The sequence below is a fragment of the Simochromis diagramma genome, unplaced genomic scaffold (genome assembly GCF_900408965.1).
Source record: "Simochromis diagramma unplaced genomic scaffold, fSimDia1.1 OVJJ01000055.1, whole genome shotgun sequence".
Classification (NCBI taxonomy): domain Eukaryota; kingdom Metazoa; phylum Chordata; class Actinopteri; order Cichliformes; family Cichlidae; genus Simochromis; species Simochromis diagramma.
The window spans coordinates 694,171-716,036 of record NW_024387070.1 but is presented as its reverse complement, the minus strand read 5'-3'; the positions used below and the strand labels follow the sequence as shown (position 1 = coordinate 716,036).

The 21,866-nt window shown below is 41.8% G+C and overlaps 2 protein-coding genes across 3 annotated transcripts in view; both read right to left on the bottom strand.

Annotated features, from left to right (window-relative positions):
* The window catches only part of LOC120742175, a 28,669-nt gene extending 13,718 nt beyond the window's left edge, over positions 1 to 14,951 (bottom strand). The window contains exons 1-15 of the mRNA XM_040045318.1: positions 14,544 to 14,951; positions 13,348 to 14,422; positions 11,161 to 11,223; positions 10,638 to 10,685; positions 10,494 to 10,541; positions 9,928 to 10,044; positions 9,335 to 9,382; positions 9,191 to 9,238; positions 8,625 to 8,741; positions 8,032 to 8,079; positions 7,888 to 7,935; positions 7,322 to 7,444; positions 6,730 to 6,777; positions 6,586 to 6,633; positions 6,020 to 6,136 (exon numbers count right to left, since the gene is read on the bottom strand). Of these exons, the coding sequence (XP_039901252.1) occupies positions 6,020 to 6,136; positions 6,586 to 6,633; positions 6,730 to 6,777; positions 7,322 to 7,444; positions 7,888 to 7,935; positions 8,032 to 8,079; positions 8,625 to 8,741; positions 9,191 to 9,238; positions 9,335 to 9,382; positions 9,928 to 10,044; positions 10,494 to 10,541; positions 10,638 to 10,685; positions 11,161 to 11,223; positions 13,348 to 14,420 (1,994 nt within the window). The 5' untranslated portion in view covers positions 14,421 to 14,422; positions 14,544 to 14,951. The remainder of the gene's footprint in view (positions 1 to 6,019; positions 6,137 to 6,585; positions 6,634 to 6,729; positions 6,778 to 7,321; positions 7,445 to 7,887; positions 7,936 to 8,031; positions 8,080 to 8,624; positions 8,742 to 9,190; positions 9,239 to 9,334; positions 9,383 to 9,927; positions 10,045 to 10,493; positions 10,542 to 10,637; positions 10,686 to 11,160; positions 11,224 to 13,347; positions 14,423 to 14,543) is intronic.
* Positions 14,952 to 16,916: 1,965 nt separating this feature from the next.
* LOC120742176 (heat shock 70 kDa protein 12A-like) lies at positions 16,917 to 20,586 on the bottom strand. 2 transcript variants are annotated; one of them, XR_005697807.1, is made up of 5 exons: positions 20,238 to 20,586; positions 19,520 to 19,744; positions 19,279 to 19,450; positions 17,211 to 19,169; positions 16,918 to 17,120 (listed from the first exon to the last, which is right to left on the bottom strand). XR_005697807.1 is itself a non-coding variant. In XM_040045320.1 (4 exons), the coding sequence occupies exons 1-4, from the start codon at positions 20,514 to 20,516 to the stop codon at positions 18,142 to 18,144; spliced, it is 1,704 nt and encodes a 567-aa protein (XP_039901254.1). In that variant the 5' UTR covers positions 20,517 to 20,586; the 3' UTR covers positions 16,917 to 18,141. The 2 variants fall into 2 exon arrangements, 1 of the variants encoding a protein (XP_039901254.1); XM_040045320.1 differs by having other exon boundaries at positions 16,917 to 19,169.
* Positions 20,587 to 21,866: the final 1,280 nt, after the last annotated feature.

The following is a 21,866-nucleotide window of genomic DNA, read 5'->3' as shown; positions in this document are numbered from 1 at the left end:
TCTCCGATCATCACAAACTCTGTTAGAGTCCTGAGCCTGAGTAAAAGTGACTGGAGTAATTATAGCATGCAGGTTTTACAGCAACTTGTGCACATTTTGTAGTGTAGCTAGACTGATTATCTAGCATGTGAGTTCCTGATGCGTAAGTGCATTAGGCCCTCATTGTCTGAGTAAACATAGTAACAATAGTTGTGAGTTCTTTTGACATGTGTACTCAGCTTTGACATGTTGTTTGACACCCTAAAGTAGGATTTTGTGTTCATCACATTTTATTGAGGGATTTTGATCGGCCTCAAACATGCTGGAAGCACCTAAAGAGGGAGGTTGTTCTTCCAGAGTTACATGTGGTTGTTTTGGTTTCACCATTCACTGATGTGGGGACAGTAAAGATAATTGTAAATGCCCTTGAGAGGGTTTACACCTTTTAAGCAGGCTGATGGCCCCACAGTAGTAAAGAGTGCAGTACACTGCATAGTTGGAAAGGAAAGATCTATAATTCTGTTGTAAAATGTAGCTCAGACGTGTTTGATATATGTTGGCTGTGTGGAAACTCATGGCTACTTTTGGGTTTTACTTTAAAACTCAAGAAGCACTAACATCAGTGTTAGTATATGTTTGTGGTAATAATTTACCTACAGGTTCAGACATACTCACTGTCCTTGATGGCAAACATCTGGACAGGGCAAAGCAAATGGCACAAAGGAGTGTGTGTGATGTTTGGTGAGCCATGTGTGCCTCAATCCCTAATAACACTGGGGAGGAGGGTTTTGTTTTACAGAAACAGTTAATAAAAATTGGGAAACATGGGTTGATGGATGTAATGATAAAGTGGGTAAATATATCACACACCTAAAAACTTCCTTATCTTAACAACAGGTTCTTATGAAAGAGCAGCTTGATGTAACCAAGGTTGAAGTTTTCTTTGCAGATGAAAAACGAAGGCTGTTTCATTCTGTGTATGGTCTCACAGTGTGTTTTCTTTTATGATATAACTGCCATCCTTTGAACAAAGGGTGGAGACTCAGATGGAGAGAAGTTGACCATAAAATGTGAATTTGTTGTTTCCTTCTGACTATAGGGAGGATGCACGTTGTGAATTCTTTGAGTACACAATGGTGCTGATGTACAGTAGTTAGAAAAGAAATCTCCATGTGTTTTTATGTGATTCTTGATTAATTATTTTTAATTCTTAATTGTGGTATCACAAAGGGTGGAAATGTGGTGGCAGATTTCTTTTCTCACGTATTAATCACATATTTAATCATAGTTAGTTATAGTAATATCACTTTCTCACTTTACTATAGTAAGAGCACTCCTGTCACTACTTTACATGCATGTGTCAGTGCGCCCCAGGGTGGCTGTGGCTACAATGTAGCTGCCATCACCAGCGTGTGATTGGGTGGATGACTGGATGTGTAAAGCGCTTCGGGGTCCTTAGGGACGGTTCTGGGTCAGTTTGACCCAGTATTTTGAGTTGGATGATGGATTGTTCTTTGTTTCTCTGGTGCTTTGTTGGGTTTTATGAATCTATGTTTCAGTTATTCTTGTTTAGGGATTAGTTCGTAGGTTTTGTGTTCTCATGTTTATTGCAGGTTTAGTTCTAGTTCCATGTGTCATTTTCTGTCTGTCTCTCAGTGTCGTGTTTGCGTCCTTGTGTAGTGTTTTCTTGTTTCCTGTTTTATTGTGAAGGTCTGCGTCTCATGTGAGTGTGTTCAGTTTTACCGCCCTTGTCTCGTCTCGTTAATCACTCCCACCTGTGTGTAATCTCCCTGTGTTTCTCTGTGTGTATTTAAGTCGTGTCTTCTGTCATTCTAGTTGCTGCTCCGTCTGTGTGTTCTCCCTGCTGTCACCTGTCGTCATTCTCCGCTGCTCATCCTCCTTCATGTCCTGGTTTGTGTTCACTAGTTTAGTTGTTCTCAGTTTAGATAGCCTTCTGTTCCTTTTGCCGTTTGCCTATTTTCATTTTGTGTTTATTAAACCACCCTCACACCTTTACAAGTGCCTGCGTTTGGATCCTCCTTTTTTTCTTCCACACGGCTCATCTCACTCGCCGTGACAGGACTAGAAAAGCGCTATACAAATACAGGCCATATACTACTTTACATGCATGTGGAAAGTTAACACAGTGAGGCCATTGTAATGGGAGACGTTAAACAGATAGTGGGACGACTCCTGCTTATCAGGGATGTAAATCCTTAGGTGACGGCCGAGCAGAAAACAAGGTCATAATTCTCTCTGTGAGGGGGGAGGCATAGCCCCCCCATGAGAGGGGCCAACATGTAAGAGTTTGAGGAATGTTCTTTGTCTGTGTGTCAGTATATATCTAAAAGTATTCAAAGTACGGGCAAAGAAACTCTCATCAACTATTTTTGATTGACACATTTTTATTGTTTTTTTCCTTTAAATATACCTGATCTTCGGATTTTGGTCCTCTCCTTGCTCAACACATGAACACTACACATCGAGATGGGACACTGGTTATTCGGCTCAGTATGTCTAAGGGGTAAATAAATATGTGCTCCCATGTGTGGCCACTTCCCCTGATCATCCCTCATGTGTATTTAGTCTCGGTGTTTCATGCAGTCTGTGTCGCGTCGTCTGTGTTCCCACCCTCCGTGGTTCCATGCCCAGTCTTTTGTATTCCAAGCCATAGCCTTACCATAGTTTGTTCCCAGTTTAGGTTTCTGTTTAGTTACTGCTCTTGTGCTGCCCTCATTCTTGTTTGTTTCTTTTGTGTTCATCAGCCACAATTAAAGGCTCGCTTTTGTTTAAGTTCACTTCCGTATCCTCACTTCTGTCTGCACCTGAGTCCTCCACACACTCTCCACACGGTCTGCCACTGCGGACCGTGACAGTACGACGCGACCATGTCGGACTCAGCGGACATTTCAGAGGAGGTAGGAGAGGAGCTGAACAGGCTCTGCCGCATTATGGATCGTATCATCGGACGCGCTGATCCAAGAGTGGTTTCCACGGGATTGGTGGCCGTGGACGCCATTTTGTTGCGGGAGCCACAGTTGCGACAGCTCCCCCACCTCATCGAGGCGTTTGACTCCCTGGGCCCCCTTAAGGAGGAGCTTTGTGCCCATGCACTGGCCCAGAGGGTCCTGGAATGCCGCCTCAGCACCCACACCTCCGCCCCGTAAACGGGTGTCATCGCCGCTGCCTCATGAGCCAGAGGCTGTGAGAGGTGGAACGCTGAGGCCCACTTCCACTCAGCCATCGCCTCACCGTGGATCGGCTTCCTCGTTTCCGCCACAGTCAAGCTACACTGACCAGCACACGGAGGCGATGGAGGCCATAGATTTTGGTGACGATGAGCGTCAGCAGGTGTTACGGGCTTATTGGGAGGAGGAGCTCCGTTGGAAGCCTTGGCTCATTCCCGAGGAGGAGCTCCCACCTGTCGCCCTGCTTCAGACCGGCCGCTCACCGTCACCCCCTCGCGAGGACTTCTCGTCTCCGGCCACTTGTCTGGCGAGGATGTGGGCAGAGGAAGAAGACCCGATCCCAACAGTTAACGCTGCCGCGCTCGCGGCCGCTCCCAGGAGGAAGCGGCGTCGGCGTCGCTCTACACGGCACTCAGAGGTTAGTGATAACGTTCTGTTGCCACTGAAACGCCCTGGATGTAATGAGGGCGAGGGGCTTGGAAAGACAATTAAGGTCTCGGAGATGGAGACTCAATTTACCTGTACTGTTAACTCTGTCACCCCCCCATGCACCTTATCGCGGTCTGTTTTCTCTGGGGCCAGTGAAGAAGCTGCCTTTTCCGTGCCTCTGACTGCTAACGTTGAAGGTGTTAATCTTGTGCCCACGTTGTGTTTTGACAACAAAGCTAAAATTTCTGATGTTGGGCACGCTATTCTTGGGGAAGACACACTGCCATCACCGAACTGTGAAACCGACACTGCCAAACCGGCCATAGACTCTTCAGTCCTGAGAATTAAACCAAGTGATGTACTGTTAAACCCTGGTATTATGAATGAGCAGGCTGAGGGGGACATTAGCGAAACAGAATGTGCTACTGATTCTGCACACCCAGAACCTCCATCTTCCACTGAGAGGGCTTCTTTTAAGACCGCTAGGGCATCTGGGGCCTTATTTAAGACCGTGTCTCAGCCCCTGCTGTCCGTTAACTACAAATTAAATGTGAAAGCTTCTGATCTGACCAGTAGCAAGACTGTATTGCCCTTGGCTAGCACCCCCCTTTCCGAGTCTGTTTTCCTTGTTCCCGAGTCAAATAACAAATGTTCTGTTTATATAACTAGACCAGCGAAAGAAGAAATGTCCAGCGTTGATCATGAAAATGTCTGTTATGATCCTGTGCTGATCGGTCCCCATGTTCCTCACTCTGCTGATGGTTTGACCAGAGTGAGTGCTTTGGAGCCCGACATCAGCGACTGCTTTTCTACACCAGTCCATCGGGCCGGGACGATTATTATGGGTCTGCCAGGGTTCCCTATGTCTGTGAATGACATTGCAATTTCCGTTAATACAAAACTGAAGGACTGTTTAAGTTATGCTCCCGCATTATCCAATGACAAGGCTGAATTTTGTGTTTCCAAGACTGTCGGGGGGGAGCGCCATGCTAGCCATTACAAACCAGCTAGCCCTTTAACTGCACCCCTGGGCCAGGACCTTTTGACTGCAGTTAATGAACTGGCCAATCTAAAGATCAGCCGGATTGCTCAGAGCCAGTCCACTATGTTTTCTGTGCAAAGCCAAGTCCATGTGCATTCCACTCACTAGCGTTCTACAGCCGATTAGCGTGTGTGGCTGAACCCCTCCTTAACTCAGTCTCGCCTACGGGGGGCTTAGACTCCAATAAGCGTAGTTATTTCCTATGTGACTGCCAAATTATTATGTTAAAATCATCTGCACATAGTCCTGGTTGTTTTATGTGGGTTCATGAATCATGTCTTGGCCTTAAGAATCATGCTTCCTGGGACAGTATAACTATCACTTGTGTCACTGAGCCAACTTATTTCAGGTCTGAAATGTTGTTTGAATCGTGCTCCAAGACAGAAGGTGTGTTTAGCTCCCCAGGAAGGGCAACTAAGGACAATTTGGACTATGTTAAGGACTTAGAGACTTTAAGGTCTTTGTCTGTCGTTGCTCCTCTGCTTACACCTGACAAAGTCAATGTCCGGAACTTTGTGCTCACTCCCAGGGTGGCTGTGGCGTTGCCTGACCTCTCACCTGCGTCTGATCTCCAGGTAGAGGCAGTGGTCACCCAGCCAGCACCTGAGCTAGTTCCCACCACTAGGGTCAGGGCAGCCGTAGGTCAGCCATATCCTGCACCTGCATCTACACCTCAGGTGGGAATGGCTGCCGTCCGGTTTGTTCCTAAGGTTATGCCAGTCAGTACACAGCTGAGCTCCACACCCAGCCTAGGCACTCGGGTGGGAGCGGTTGTCGCTCTGCAGGCGCCTGTACCAGCTCGTGTTTCCATTGGAGGCTCAAGAGAATCATCGCCGCCACGACAGCCTCCTACTCAGCTCCCTGTCCAGGTGGCAGCCCTGCTCCCGGTCCAGCCAGGGGCCTCCATAACTGTTCATCCTGCGCCTGCTGCTGGATGCGTGTGTGCCTATCCGGCACCCTGCAGCATCCACACCACTTCACGTCATGCCAGCTGGAGGGCCCGAGGAGCCCGTCCAGCCCCATGCCACGTCAGCTGGAGGGCCCGAGGAGCCCGTAATACGTGTTCTAGCCATGTATTCCAGCCCTAACCTAACCCTATCCCCAATCTTATCCATTACTTTAATGATGTTAAATAGTGATTTAAAAAAAGCGATTTAAGTAAAATGAACGAACATGTGTAGACTGATTCCAAACGGTTCTCATGTTTCCTCATTTTACTGATCTTGTCATTTAGGGACGTGTTGGGTACCGGGAAGCGTAATATGTTGACGATTTGTCACCTAGTGTAAAATATTACGCTTTGGGAGTGAGAACCTGTTGAGTTTCAAGACCATCCATATGTTAAATAATAATATGTTATAGATCTCTACATATGCATTACCTGTGTTTCAATGACTTCACTTCTTCATCTTTCTGGTTCAGAGCAGACCTGTGGGCAAACCTTTGTTGATGTTCGCGTTCTTTTTGTGCACATCTCACATCTGCTTCTTTCTCAAGTCTGCTTATGCACATGAGAAACATTTTTTTCATTAGATTTTGGGACATAGAAGTCATCAAGTACAGAAACAATCTTTTACAGACAGTCTTTCAGCTCAACAAGTTTAGGGAACAAACCTTTGTTGATGTTTGCGTTCTTATGCTATGAGCCGGTTTATGGGTGAAATCCGGTGGAATGACAGTCCTGCCGTAATACGTGTTCTAGCCATGTATTCCAGCCCTACCTAACCCTATCCCCAATCTTATCCATTACTTTAATGATGTTAAATAGCGATTTGAAAAAAAAAGGCGATTTAAGTAAAATGGCATGTTGGGTACCGGGAAGCGTAATATGTTGACGATTTGTCACCTAGTGTAAAATATTATGCTTTGGGAGTGAGAACCTGTTGAGTTTCAAGACCATCCATATGTTAAATAAGAATATGTTATAGATCTCTACATATGCATTACCTGTGAATCAATGACTTCAGTTCTTCATCTTTCTGGTTCAGAGCAGACCTGTGGGGGGGAGCAATATGTGAAAAAGTTCTTTATTTTCTGAGAATCTATTAAATGTCTTGTACGATTTAGTAAAACTTTCAGAGAAGCAATTACCTTGTTTCATCAAGTTTTTGGTTGTAAAGCGTCTCCATCTCTGTCAATCTGTGTTCAAACAACATGATTAGTTTGGTAAACGCCTTTAGCATACTGTATCAATATTACAATCTCCAGCTCTGTGAACATTTGTGAGTCATTGGACCATTGATCTTTAAACAGTCTTTCAGCTCACCAAGTTCAGTGAACAAACCTTTGTTGATGTTTGCGTTCTTATGCTATGAGCCGGTTTATGGGTGAAATCCGGTGGAATGACAGTCCTGCCGTAATACGTGTTCTAGCCATGTATTCCAGCCCTAACCTAACCCTGTCCCCAATCTTATCCATTACTTTAGTGATGTTAAATAGTGATTTAAAAAAGCGATTTAAGTAAAATGAACGAACATGTGTAGACTGATTCCAAACGGTTCTCATGTTTCCTCATTTTACTGATCTTGTCATTTAGGGACGTGTTGGGTACCGGGAAGCGTAATATGTTGACGATTTGTCACCTAGTGTAAAATATTACGCTTTGGGAGTGAGAACGTGTTGAGTTTCAAGACCATCCATATGTTAAATAATAATATGTTATAGATCTCTACATATGCATTACCTGTGTTTCAATGACTTCACTTCTTCATCTTTCTGGTTCAGAGCAGACCTGTGGGCAAACCTTTGTTGATGTTCGCGTTCTTTTTGTGCACATCTCACATCTGCTTCTTTCTCAAGTCTGCTTATGCACATGAGAAACATTTTTTTCATTAGATTTTGGGACATAGAAGTCATCAAGTACAGAAACAATCTTTTACAGACAGTCTTTCAGCTCAACAAGTTTAGGGAACAAACCTTTGTTGATGTTTGCGTTCTTATGCTATGAGCCGGTTTATGGGTGAAATCCGGTGGAATGACAGTCCTGCCGTAATACGTGTTCTAGCCATGTATTCCAGCCCTACCTAACCCTATCCCCAATCTTATCCATTACTTTAATGATGTTAAATAGCGATTTGAAAAAAAAAGGCGATTTAAGTAAAATGGCATGTTGGGTACCGGGAAGCGTAATATGTTGACGATTTGTCACCTAGTGTAAAATATTATGCTTTGGGAGTGAGAACCTGTTGAGTTTCAAGACCATCCATATGTTAAATAAGAATATGTTATAGATCTCTACATATGCATTACCTGTGAATCAATGACTTCAGTTCTTCATCTTTCTGGTTCAGAGCAGACCTGTGGGGGGGAGCAATATGTGAAAAAGTTCTTTATTTTCTGAGAATCTATTAAATGTCTTGTACGATTTAGTAAAACTTTCAGAGAAGCAATTACCTTGTTTCATCAAGTTTTTGGTTGTAAAGCGTCTCCATCTCTGTCAATCTGTGTTCAAACAACATGATTAGTTTGGTAAACGCCTTTAGCATACTGTATCAATATTACAATCTCCAGCTCTGTGAACATTTGTGAGTCATTGGACCATTGATCTTTAAACAGTCTTTCAGCTCACCAAGTTCAGTGAACAAACCTTTGTTGATGTTTGCGTTCTTATGCTATGAGCCGGTTTATGGGTGAAATCCGGTGGAATGACAGTCCTGCCGTAATACGTGTTCTAGCCATGTATTCCAGCCCTAACCTAACCCTGTCCCCAATCTTATCCATTACTTTAGTGATGTTAAATAGTGATTTAAAAAAAGCGATTTAAGTAAAATGAACGAACATGTGTAGACTGATTCCAAACGGTTCTCATGTTTCCTCATTTTACTGATCTTGTCATTTAGGGACGTGTTGGGTACCGGGAAGCGTAATATGTTGACGATTTGTCACCTAGTGTAAAATATTACGCTTTGGGAGTGAGAACGTGTTGAGTTTCAAGACCATCCATATGTTAAATAATAATATGTTATAGATCTCTACATATGCATTACCTGTGTTTCAATGACTTCACTTCTTCATCTTTCTGGTTCAGAGCAGACCTGTGGGCAAACCTTTGTTGATGTTCGCGTTCTTTTTGTGCACATCTCACATCTGCTTCTTTCTCAAGTCTGCTTATGCACATGAGAAACATTTTTTTCATTAGATTTTGGGACATAGAAGTCATCAAGTACAGAAACAATCTTTTACAGACAGTCTTTCAGCTCAACAAGTTTAGGGAACAAACCTTTGTTGATGTTTGCGTTCTTATGCTATGAGCCGGTTTATGGGTGAAATCCGGTGGAATGACAGTCCTGCCGTAATACGTGTTCTAGCCATGTATTCCAGCCCTACCTAACCCTATCCCCAATCTTATCCATTACTTTAATGATGTTAAATAGCGATTTGAAAAAAAAAGGCGATTTAAGTAAAATGGCATGTTGGGTACCGGGAAGCGTAATATGTTGACGATTTGTCACCTAGTGTAAAATATTATGCTTTGGGAGTGAGAACCTGTTGAGTTTCAAGACCATCCATATGTTAAATAAGAATATGTTATAGATCTCTACATATGCATTACCTGTGAATCAATGACTTCAGTTCTTCATCTTTCTGGTTCAGAGCAGACCTGTGGGGGGGAGCAATATGTGAAAAAGTTCTTTATTTTCTGAGAATCTATTAAATGTCTTGTACGATTTAGTAAAACTTTCAGAGAAGCAATTACCTTGTTTCATCAAGTTTTTGGTTGTAAAGCGTCTCCATCTCTGTCAATCTGTGTTCAAACAACATGATTAGTTTGGTAAACGCCTTTAGCATACTGTATCAATATTACAATCTCCAGCTCTGTGAACATTTGTGAGTCATTGGACCATTGATCTTTAAACAGTCTTTCAGCTCACCAAGTTCAGTGAACAAACCTTTGTTGATGTTTGCGTTCTTATGCTATGAGCCGGTTTATGGGTGAAATCCGGTGGAATGACAGTCCTGCCGTAATACGTGTTCTAGCCATGTATTCCAGCCCTAACCTAACCCTGTCCCCAATCTTATCCATTACTTTAGTGATGTTAAATAGTGATTTAAAAAAAGCGATTTAAGTAAAATGAACGAACATGTGTAGACTGATTCCAAACGGTTCTCATGTTTCCTCATTTTACTGATCTTGTCATTTAGGGACGTGTTGGGTACCGGGAAGCGTAATATGTTGACGATTTGTCACCTAGTGTAAAATATTACGCTTTGGGAGTGAGAACGTGTTGAGTTTCAAGACCATCCATATGTTAAATAATAATATGTTATAGATCTCTACATATGCATTACCTGTGTTTCAATGACTTCACTTCTTCATCTTTCTGGTTCAGAGCAGACCTGTGGGCAAACCTTTGTTGATGTTCGCGTTCTTTTTGTGCACATCTCACATCTGCTTCTTTCTCAAGTCTGCTTATGCACATGAGAAACATTTTTTTCATTAGATTTTGGGACATAGAAGTCATCAAGTACAGAAACAATCTTTTACAGACAGTCTTTCAGCTCAACAAGTTTAGGGAACAAACCTTTGTTGATGTTTGCGTTCTTATGCTATGAGCCGGTTTATGGGTGAAATCCGGTGGAATGACAGTCCTGCCGTAATACGTGTTCTAGCCATGTATTCCAGCCCTACCTAACCCTATCCCCAATCTTATCCATTACTTTAATGATGTTAAATAGCGATTTGAAAAAAAAAGGCGATTTAAGTAAAATGGCATGTTGGGTACCGGGAAGCGTAATATGTTGACGATTTGTCACCTAGTGTAAAATATTACGCTTTGGGAGTGAGAACCTGTTGAGTTTCAAGACCATCCATATGTTAAATAAGAATATGTTATAGATCTCTACATATGCATTACCTGTGAATCAATGACTTCAGTTCTTCATCTTTCAGGTTCAGAGCAGACCTGTGGGGGGGAGCAATATGTGAAAAAGTTCTTTATTTTCTGAGAATCTATTAAATGTCTTGTACGATTTAGTAAAACTTTCAGAGAAGCAATTACCTTGTTTCATCAAGTTTTTGGTTGTAAAGCGTCTCCATCTCTGTCAATCTGTGTTCAAACAACATGATTAGTTTGGTAAACTCCTTTAGCATACTGTATCAATATTACAATCTCCAGCTCTGTGAACATTTGTGAGTCATTGGACCATTGATCTTTAATAATAATAATAATAATAATAATAATGGATTGGATTTATATAGCGCTTTTCAAGGCACCCAAAGCGCTTTACAATACCACTATTCATTCACTCTCACATTCACACACTGGTGGAGGCAGCTACAGTTGTAGCCACAGCTGCCCTGGGGCAGACTGACAGAAGCGAGGCTGCCATATCGCGCCATCGGCCCCTCTGGCCAACACCAGTAGGCAAGTAGGGTAAAGTGTCTTGCCCAGGGACACAACGACCAGGACAGAGAGCCCAGGAATCGAACCGGCGACCTTCCGTTTACAGATGCGATTCCCAACCCCTAAAGGGTCGCCCCCTTTAAACAGTCTTTCAGGTCAACAATTTCAGTGAACAAACCTTTGTTGATGTTCGCGTTCTTTTTGTGCACATCTCGCATCTGCTTCTTTCTCAAGTCTGCTTCTGCACATGAGAAACATTTTTTTCATTAGATTTTGGGATATAGAAGTCATCAAGTACAGAAACAATCTTTTAGCATGTCATTTAGGGAAAAAAAACATGCTTTCATTGTAGAGGGAATCTCATTACTTCATAAAAAATAATATAAAGACACTGAAAGGTTAAATGTAGACAACAAAATAGATTTGGAAATTATTTTCAAAATCACTAATATATTAAACAAAAACATATTGTTTATATTCTCTGCAGATTCATTAACTTTTTTTGTTTGATTTCAGCTCATCGTCATTTTTTTCACAGCTGAGCTGTGGGTGAAAGTCATTGTGTAAAAGAGTTTGATGGTTGCACTAAAGAAATATTGTATCTTTTTTATAGTGTAGTTAAAGTTTGAGAAAAATGCCTCATTTCAGAAAGTTTTTTCTTGTAAAATGTTTCCATCTGATTAAATCTGCGTAAAAACATTTGTAGTTTACTAAAATTCTTCTGAACATGCTATTTAAAGATTATCAATGTTCAGATAACTAAAGGTTTTAGTATTGACTGTCTTTCAGGTCAACAAATACAAACATTTTATGAACAAACTCTGATTGGTGGATCTGAATGTGACCATGTGGCCATGAAGTTGAAGAGCTAGTCCCTTCACGCAGACAATGTACCCTTAAGGAGACGATGCAGCCAAGAAGTAATATAACAAACCATTTGCAAGTGTATATATTAGCATGTCAACCAGGGCTAGGCCCTGCCAGATCCAAACACCCTTCTTTAAGACAGAACTGTTGTTCACTGCGTACGACTCTGGATACTGTAGCTCCTGTGAAAACTAAGGTCTCTAATCAGAAGTACCTGACTCCGTGGTATAATTCTCAAACACGTACCCTAAAGCAGATGACTCGTAATCTGGAGAGGAAATGGCGTGTCACAAATTTAGAGGATCATCATTTAGCCTGGAGAAATAGTTTGCTGCTTTATAAGAAAGCCCTCCGCAAAGCCAGAACATCGTACTATTCATCACTGATTGAAGAAAATAAGAACAACCCCAGGTTTCTCTTCAGCTCTGTAGCCAGGCTGACAAACAGTCAGAGCTCTGTTGAGCCAACAATCCCTTTAATGTTAACTAGTAATGACTTCATGAACTTCTTCACAAATAAAATCTTTATCATTAGAGAAAAAATTACCAACAATCATCCCACAGATGTAATATTATCTACAGCTACTCTTAGTATCATTGATGTTAAGTTAGACTCTTTTTCTCCAATTGATCTTTCTGAGTTAACTTCAATAATTACTTCCTCCAAACCATCAACGTGTCTTTTAGACCCCATTCCTACAAAACTGCTCAAAGAAGTCCTGCCATTAATTAATGCTTCGATCTTAAATATAATCAACCTATCTCTAATGATCGGCTATGTACCACAGGCCTTCAAGCTGGCTGTAGTTAAACCTTTACTCAAAAAGCATCTCTAGACCCAGCAGTCTTAGCTAATTATAGGCCAATCTCCAACCTTCCTTTATATCAAACATCCTTGAAAGAGTAGTTGTCAAACAGCTAACAGATCATCTGCAGAGGTTTATTTGAAGAGTTTCAGTCAGGTTTCAGAGCTCATCACAGCACAGAAACAGCTTTAGTGAAGGTTACAAATGATCTTCTTATGGCCTCTGACAGTGGACTCATCTCTGTGAGAAACATTTGAACTTAATTGGAAAAATATCCTTGGTCAAGATGCTGAACCTCAGGTTGCTCTCCGATGTGTTAATCAGAGCAAGCACGTAGGTAGTAAAAACAAATGTGTATAAATAAGTGCAACATGCATAAAGCTCAAGTAGAAAAAGAAAACTACATAAGAACCAGTCCATAAACCTGACCACCTTCTGCGCTATTTCTAACAGACACACACAGGATTCTCTACAGTCTCTTTGTTATAGAATACCTCTTCATGGTACTTGGAAAGTTTACGATTGATTTTTAAGATATGAAATAAACTTCGTTATTTTTAGTGAATAAACAAAAGTTCATATACAAAAAATGAGACAGAGAAAATCAGCTGAGCGTGTGGCGATGGAGTGACCTCATTGTGATTCAAGGAGAATCCGTATCTGGACCAAGTCATCAAAACATTCAGATCATACCTGTGTTGTTGTTTCCCATCTCTGAAGTTGATCTCACGCAGCGTGATGACTTCTTCTCTGACTGCTGTTTCCAGCTCGGCCAGGATCTCCTGAATCATAAAGTGGTCACTGGTTACAGTCACAGCAGACCAGTCCTTCAGCTGGGGTTTGTTGTAGGTAAGAGGGAGGACGTTCTCCAGGAAGCTGAAGGGGTCTGTGATGAGCGAAGCTTCATGAAGCTGCAGCTTCTTCTTCTTCATGTGTGTAATCTCTCCCTGCAGCTCATTAATAAACCTTTCTGCCTCCGTCTCATTTATTTTCTGCTTCGTCTCGATCGCCTCAGACAGTCTGGTGAACTCTGTCTTTATGTGCTGCACCAAAGCGGTCGTCACCTTCCTGCTGCACGATAACGCCTCCTCAGCTTTACTTCTGCTGGTCTTCACTGACTGTTGAGCCTTCTGGATTTTCTGCTCATGCTCCTGGATCATCTGATCCATGCTGTTATTTTCTAATCTCAGCTGGGTTTTCCTCATTTCAGCCTCTTCCTCCAGAGTCACTGTTTCATGTGTTTTATGGTCACCACATTTACAGGACCGACACAGGAACATTTGATCCAGTCTGCAGATCAGCTCCAAAGGTTCACCGTGATGCTGACACACTCTGCTCTCCAGGTCCTGAACTGGATCAATCAGCTTGTGTTTCTTCAAAGCTGAAATCCTCTGATGAGGCTCCAGATGTGTTTGACAATAGGACACTAAGCATATTAAACAGGACTTCAGGGCTCTGACCTTTGACCCTGGACACATGCTGCAGAGCACGCCTTCATTTCTTGTTTCTTCACCTGAACTCATTTCATGAGATTTTTTAAACTTTTCAGCCATTTCAGCAATGACAGGGTTAACCCGAAGCAATGGCCTGGTGTAAAACCTCTCTTTGCACAGCGGACATTGGAGTACAGACAGAGTGCTCCAGTAGGCTGTGATACAGTCCAAACAGAAGTTGTGTCCACAGGGAATCGACACAGGTTTAGTGAACACACTCAGACAGACGGAACAACAAAGGCTGTCCTCAGACACCAACGCAGCAGCAGCCATGTCTGCAACATACAAGGAGAGCTAATATTAGCACAGTATTAAGTCAATATAATCCTCATTTATCATTGTCAGAGTTCAATATATCAAAAAGCAACAATGATACTGAAAAAAATGTAACTGTACCTTTTGTATGAAGGCTTCACCAACACGAGCTGATAAATGAAAGTCAGAAACAGGCTCTTCTTCTTTTTAGTTCTTACTGAAACACTGAGTACATTGTCTCCTCCCACTTCCTCATTTGAGTCAAACGAGTGAACTTTTTAGAAACAGACCATAAACCCTCACAGGTAAAACAGGTTCAGTGGGGATCTCCTGGAGTCACACCTCTGCCTTTTAGGTTCAAGAAAAACAAAGTGGATAAAAGGTTGAACATTCTCGGAGGAACAAGTTTAGAGAAATGAACAAAGGTGAGTTCTGACTCCGCCCACTAGGACTGAGAATGAAGATCTTCCAGTTTGTTCCCGAATCTGTTTATGTTTATCTCCGACATCAAGCTCTGACCCCAGGAACAGACGTGAGTGCACTCCTGTAATGATATCAGCTACATTTCAAATACTTAGCATAGCATAATATAGCATAGCATCTTTATTTATAACACACTTTAATAATAATAATAATCATAATGGATTGCATTTATATAGCGCTTTTCGAGACCGTCAAAGCGCTTTACAATTCCACTATTCATTCACTCTCACATTCACACACTGGTGGAGGCAGCTACAGTTGTAGCCACAGCTGCCCTGGGGCAGACTGACAGAAGCGAGGCTGCCATATCGCACCATCGGGCCTCTGGCGCACACCAGTAGGCGGCAGGTGAAGCGTCTTGCCCAAGGACACAATTACCGAGACAATGTTGGCCAAAGTGCTACAAATATAAAAGAGAAAACAGTTTAAATTACATACAGAATATCTTAAATGAAAAGTAATATAATTAATAACAAACATATTAAGAGACATCAACAAGTCCTGTAAATAAATATGTTTTAAGACGTGATATAAAAACAGATGAAGGTGTCTGTCTAACATGTAAAGGCAACTCATTCATTGGTGCTGCCACAGGAAACGCCCGATCCCCTCTGAGCTTATGATTAGTCCTGGGCATGCTATTAAATCCGGTTCTTTTGGATTCTTTACGGCCAAAACAGACACGGCTCATAGTGGTCTTTTACTTTAAAAATTATCTTTAATTTTACATATTCTGGAATATGGAGACCTGAGCAGGCACACAGACACGCCAGCCAAAGTCTGAAGCACAAACAGGAAGCCTAGTTATATTTATATTAGTGATGGCCAAATGAAGCTTTCTGAAGCTTGAATTGAAAAACGGTTCATTACTCGAAGCTTTTCAACACAGTCCTCTGGTGACATCTGGTGGCCAAAAATATGAAGTGCAGCTTGAATCCACAAAATAAAACCAACTGCTTTATTATGATTGCCCACTACTGAGTGGAATTCTGTCTGATATTGGGCCTCCGTTGTGTTGCTTTGAACATGTATTTTTTGGTGGTTAAAAAAAAAGAAAAAAAAAAAAGTGTTTTATTCGTTTAATAAATAGTTTTGACCAGTAAACTCTCCTTGTTTAAACATGCACCATTGTGTGGTCTTTCTTTGCTTGTGACTTCTTGATGTTGGTGAATACAATAATTGAAAATAATACCACATTACATATAATATACATATAATAATGTACAGCACATTATGGAGTATGCTGTGAGGTCCCGCCTCCATGCACGTATGCAATTAATCGCTAGACGGATACATTTATAAATAATATTACATTAGCGAAATTTTCCCAGACATATTTTTGACCTGGGGGTAGAATTGATTGTGAACTGGAAAAGGAAAATGCTTCTGAACTTGCAAATTAAAAACACAATGCATTTAAAGTAGCCTTTTTTCATTTTTATTTAAAAAGAGAATTTGTTCTAGTGTGCGATGGCTGAACCTGTTCCTTTTCGTGGAGATCATTTCTCCTGCCTTAAGGAAAATCCCCTCACATGGCACAGAGGAGGCTGGAGTGCACAGAAACTGGTAGAGATGCAGTTATACAGTCTACCTGGGCCCCACAAACTATCAGCTAAAGAGAAAAAATTGATTAAATTGCTACACATTTGGCAGACTAACATTTTCAGATTAATTTAAAAAAATAAGATATTTTTACAACATTACATGTAAAAAGTCAAGTGGAAGTTTTTCTAAAGTTATTCAATGATATTTATACTATGGAAGCAGATTTTTGACATTTTACCTTTTTCCCGTTTTCAGATATAATAAACACGCACAAAACAAAAGCAAACAGCCGGAACACAGAGCTGGAAAACCCACCCGACTGACAAAAACCAACTCAAAATTCTCCCACACAACAGAACCTCCTCTATTCCTCACTGGAAAAAAATGAAACTTCTATGGTTCAAGCATCATTCATTGATTTTGTTGGTTTGTGTAATGAAGCAAAAACAGTTCATGGTTGATTGATGTGTTTGTTACCAGATGATGAAAAAGAAAAGCATGAAACATGGTTTAAAGCAAAAACAATGCATTATGATGAGTTCACTTATGAAGTGAAAGAATGGTTATCGGGTTGCGAACATTTACATTTAAAGGGTGATCATGGTGTAGATGATGGTGTTGATGATGGTGTTAAGCCAGAGGATGGTGTTTCAAATGTTGTTGGTAAATCTTCAGTCGCTAAAAGCTCATCTAGTCGTAAAGTACAATCAAAATTAATCAAAACAAGTCAATACTAAAAAAATTAGTACAATCCCACAGTCACGGCAGACTCACACTTACTATAGCTGGGAAACTGACGGGTAGTCACGCATACGATCAAGCGACATGGAGCTCTCTGCTACGCTCCTATGTAGCTCCCCCGACGAGCCAGATGAACTGCAGGTGTGTGTAATTTTCCTCCGCAGGTGTGCCCAGGCTCTTGGCTGACACACCCGCACACAGACATCTAGATACAAGAACAAGGAAACAGGGCACAGCAGCAACCAAAACACACGTCTAACCTCTTACCGGACCTGGGTCACCCAGACCCAGGTCCTGTGACAACTGAAGAAGACAGCCAGAGAACAGGAGAACACAGAAACAGGAGATTATGACTGACAGTAGCAATATACAAGAGCCAAACTCAGAGTCATCGCTGGAACAGAGAACACACAGGAACCAAAGGCCTAATGTTACAAGAACCATAGCAAACGCATCAACTCTGCAATATTACACAGGTCCTTAAAACATCCTCAAAACTACAAAACACACATATTCATGATGTGTTGTGGTAAAAAGTGTTGGGTCTTAAAGCGATAGACCCTGCTGACTCATGGCCCAGTCACTGAGAACAAAGCAAGATGACCACAGGGCTTTTGTCTTTTACTTGCTGCAAGGGGAGTCGTCAGGGTCTTAGAGTTGTGAACTCTTCACCTGATCTCAGCCAACTCCAAACTCCAGCCTCCCCTCACAGCCCTTTTATTAACAACAGTAGTTACACAAACATCTCATTAATCATGTGACAGATAAGACACTCACATGTGAGCATGTGAAATGTGAGTGTCTGTGTCATTTTCTGTTACACTACATATCACTGTGACCTTTCATTCTGGATGTTTCCCATCATTCAGCATGTATTATTGTAGAGTCTATCTTACAATATAAAGCCACTTGGCGACTGTTCTTGTGATTTGGTGCTATATAAATAAAATTGAACTCTGAAACATTTTCATTATCTGGTCATGAAGTCAAGCTTTACTGATCGCTTTAACCCAGAAACCAAATCAACGGCTGTGGATGTCATCTCTGTGGAGCCAAACCTGAGCTGTAGTTTGACTTTCTGACTGATTCCACTTGAAGTATAAGGCATGTCAACCTCGAACAAACCAATTTTTTCCACTCCCTCTTCATCCACATACTTTGGATTTTTCCTCTCTGTACGATAAAGACTGATTTTCATCCTTGTCTGATTTGCTTCTGAGGGAATTAAGATGTGCTCTCTGGTTTCATTCCAGCCCACATCTTCACCTTCCTCCACAAATTTCCTGAAAATATCACAACAAACCTCCCCCCAACATCTTGTGAACTTCTTCTCTACCCTATGTTTGGACGGGTCAAACTCCTCAGCTACAGCAAACCCGTACGTAAAGGCAGATTTTCGAGACGCCACCACTGCTGGGTGTCTTCCAAGCATCACAGCTCCCTTCATGATCGCTTCCTGGGGCCTATAAGGACACAGGACTTTACACTGATCACCAAACTGATCAATAACATGTTGCCGTAGAATCTGGCTTTTAGCGTAGCCCCCCACTAACAGAATGTACTTGATGTGTAGATCTTTATTCAGGATTTCTCTGAGACTGTCAGTGATGCCCTTCAGACTCTCAGCAAAGAAAGACCTCAGTCTCTCTTTGGAGATTTTGATGCATCCTTCATCCCAGGAAGCACCTCGCACTGATTCAAAGAACTTTTCTATTTCCTGTCTTTTCTGAGCCAGTGTTCCCAGAGTAAATGGACACACTATCAGAACATCATCATCTATCTGTTTGAAATACATAAAATCATACATTATCCTCTGAACCTCACTGGGAAAGTTTTCTTCAAATTCATCCCAGACACCATCATAGAAGATTTCTCTGAGGAACTCTTTGAATTTCCTGTCCACACTTTGTCCCCCCAAATCATTTCTTGAGGCCTTGTGCAGCTCCTTCAGGGCTCCTCCGTCCACGACTTCATGAACTGTGATGTCGATGGTTCCACCTGAAACACACAGGAAGTGATGAAAGCTGACTTCCTGCAGCAGCAGACAGATGTTTCCAGCGTGTCTGTGGATGAATGTTTGTGAGTGTAACAGAGTCACATAGAGTACCTCCACAGTCCATCAGTATGAACTGTGTTCCTGGACACTGATCCAGTGATCGTCCATCATGGTTCTGAGTGATGAAGCCATCAGCTGGCAGCTTCTTACACCAGGCTGAGGCTGCCTCTGGTTCCAGTGCGATGATCAGGTGGTGTTGAGTTCCTTCTGTAACGAGTCCTGCCTGCAAATGAAAGAAAACTGACTCCTCTGAACATTTCAGGATCTCAGAGCTCTTAATAAATGATGTTACCTGAGTCGCAGCTTCTCTCATGAACTGCTTTGCTGAAGGATCCCAGATGGCAGGTACAGTCAGCACCCAGGTGAAGTCAGAGGCTGTGAACTTCCTCCCTTCTGTGCTCTCTGTGATGGTTCTCAGAGCGTCGTCCTTCAGGTATCTCAGAGCTTCAGTGAACACCTTCAAGGCCTTCATTGACCTCCAGTTTGCAGCTTTAATCTCCACATCTCTGCTGACTCTCTGTAGATGATGGTAGTGTGGACACACACAGTTATCAGTTTAGTGTTATTAACCTTAAACCTTTGTGGACTAATGTCAGGTCGCAAACACATAGATGTTTATCTGATGTCCCACAGAGCAGACAGGCTTCATTAGTTCAAAGTGTGAGACGCTCGTTAGAGATCTTCATGAGTCTGTTTGTTCCTGTGGTTCTTTAAGTTTCGTCTCCACTGACGTTTGTATGACTAACACAACCTATAATAACCTTTATGGTGTTGCTGCAGGCTGAATTCAAACGTTAACACATCTGTGAGTCTTTTTCTTGCTGCACTAACAAAACTTTTAATGCAGCTTTCTAACATTTATCTGCTGAATCGGTGTTTCCAGCTCAGACGGTCTCTGTGTGGACTGAATGGACTCTTCAGTGGAGTTTGTATAACAGACATGTTCAACCGTCTCATTCACATGAGTGTAATCTTTAGCAGAATATTAAGGTTCAGTGATTTTTACTTACTTTTCCATAGAGCGCCATCTTGAAGTTTTCAAAGAAGTAGCTTTTCCTTGCTTCTTCTCCTCGCATCCTGATATAATCTGTTTTAGCTTCATAACCAAACTTGATAAATTCTTTGTCTTCATTGAACAGAAGGCAGGTTGGAGCCTTTGGAGTGTCCAGTCCAAACTCTCTACCCCACCTCCTCATGTGGGGATCTATTTCTGCCCCTTTGGGTGTCAAATTGAAGACATATCCAGTGTATGCAGTGCCAAAGTCTATGGCTATGATATAGTTATGCATTGTAGAAACTGGTCCAACAAGTCAAGAAGAGGAGAGCAGTCAGAATGAGCAACAGCGACTGTGGATTTATTGTTTTTCTTCCTGTAAGCCCCGCCCCCTGTTCTTGTTTCACTTTGTTTTTCTTCACTCATTTCTTTCAAGTTTGTCTTTGTATAAAACGTCAAACGATCGAATGTGTAAAACTGACATTTCTTATTATTTGTTTTGAAAATTCATACGAGAGCATCGGAGATGTTTGGAAGTGAAATCTCTTCATCCTTCAGTGTCTTTAATGGTGCATTTGTGGTTTCACTGTGCTGTCCATGATTCACAACAAACAATATTTAGTGCCAAAGCAGGACCAAAATACACAGGTGGAGGGCTCATAGTGGCTCATAGAGACTCAGCTGATATTGTGCACTGTTATTATAAAATGTGTAAAGTAATGAAGAACAAAGCTACTGCACTCTGATCGTGTTTGTCTGAACTGAAACTTGGCAAAGAGAACAACGTTTAACGAGAAAGTGCTCAGAGAATCTAACCTCAATCTAAAGGCTCTGACTTTTACATCAAGATATCAGATTCAGTCGTGTAGAAAGTTTTATATGTAATGTCTGCTCCTCTCTGGTTACTCTGCTGTGAATGACTCTGAATTAGTTTATGATAAATAACACACTATTGGCAAAAAACAGTGAAAGAATTCAGATCAGAAGTTTTAGTTCAACATAAAGGTGACGACCTTTGACCTTCAGGTTTTATTTACTTGCGTCAGAGAAAACATCATGTGCTCTTCATGCAGCTGAAGCTGTGCAGGTCTTAGATCAGCAGCTTTCTGAAACCCCAAACCGAGGTCCTGTTTCTGCCCCTGAGTGTAACGAGCAGCAGGTGGATGAGGATCTATATACCTGGGCTAGCTGAGCTTTTGACTTTGACCTTCATTGATAGCATCGTTAGAACTTTCTTTCCTTGAGCTCTTTAGACAGAATTTCTTTAATACAACATTATTGCCTGGGTACCTGGGTCGTTGACCCGGTGTTTCCAGTTTTGTTACTGTTTAGTTTACCATGTATATTTCCTGCTTTATCCGGTCTTTAAGTCTGACGTCATTAGCCGTGCCTGGGTCCTAAACTCCGCTTCAGGTCCCAAAGTCAAACGAACACTGCAGCATCACTGAGAGTTACAAACTGTCTAAATTCTTTCATCTGTAATAAAATGATCAGCGTTGCTGCTTTACCAGGTGTAACAGTTAAGTTTAACATCCATAAAAACAGAATTTATTTATTAAATTTAACAGAGTTAGAAATTAGCAGGAGGTTAGCTCACTAGCTTCCATCTAAACATGATATAGCATGTTCTGACTGAGAACATGGC

Coding starts and splice junctions, on each gene's coding strand:
- LOC120742176 (XM_040045320.1), bottom strand. CDS start 20,516: ATGCATAACTATATCATAGCCATAGACTTTGGCACTGCATACACTGGA. Junction 19,451..19,519: donor TGAGAGAAGCTGCGACTCAG/GTAACATCATTT, acceptor TTTCATTTGCAG/GCAGGACTCGTTACAGAAGG. Junction 19,170..19,278: donor CATACTGATGGACTGTGGAG/GTACTCTATGTG, acceptor TGTGTGTTTCAG/GTGGAACCATCGACATCACA.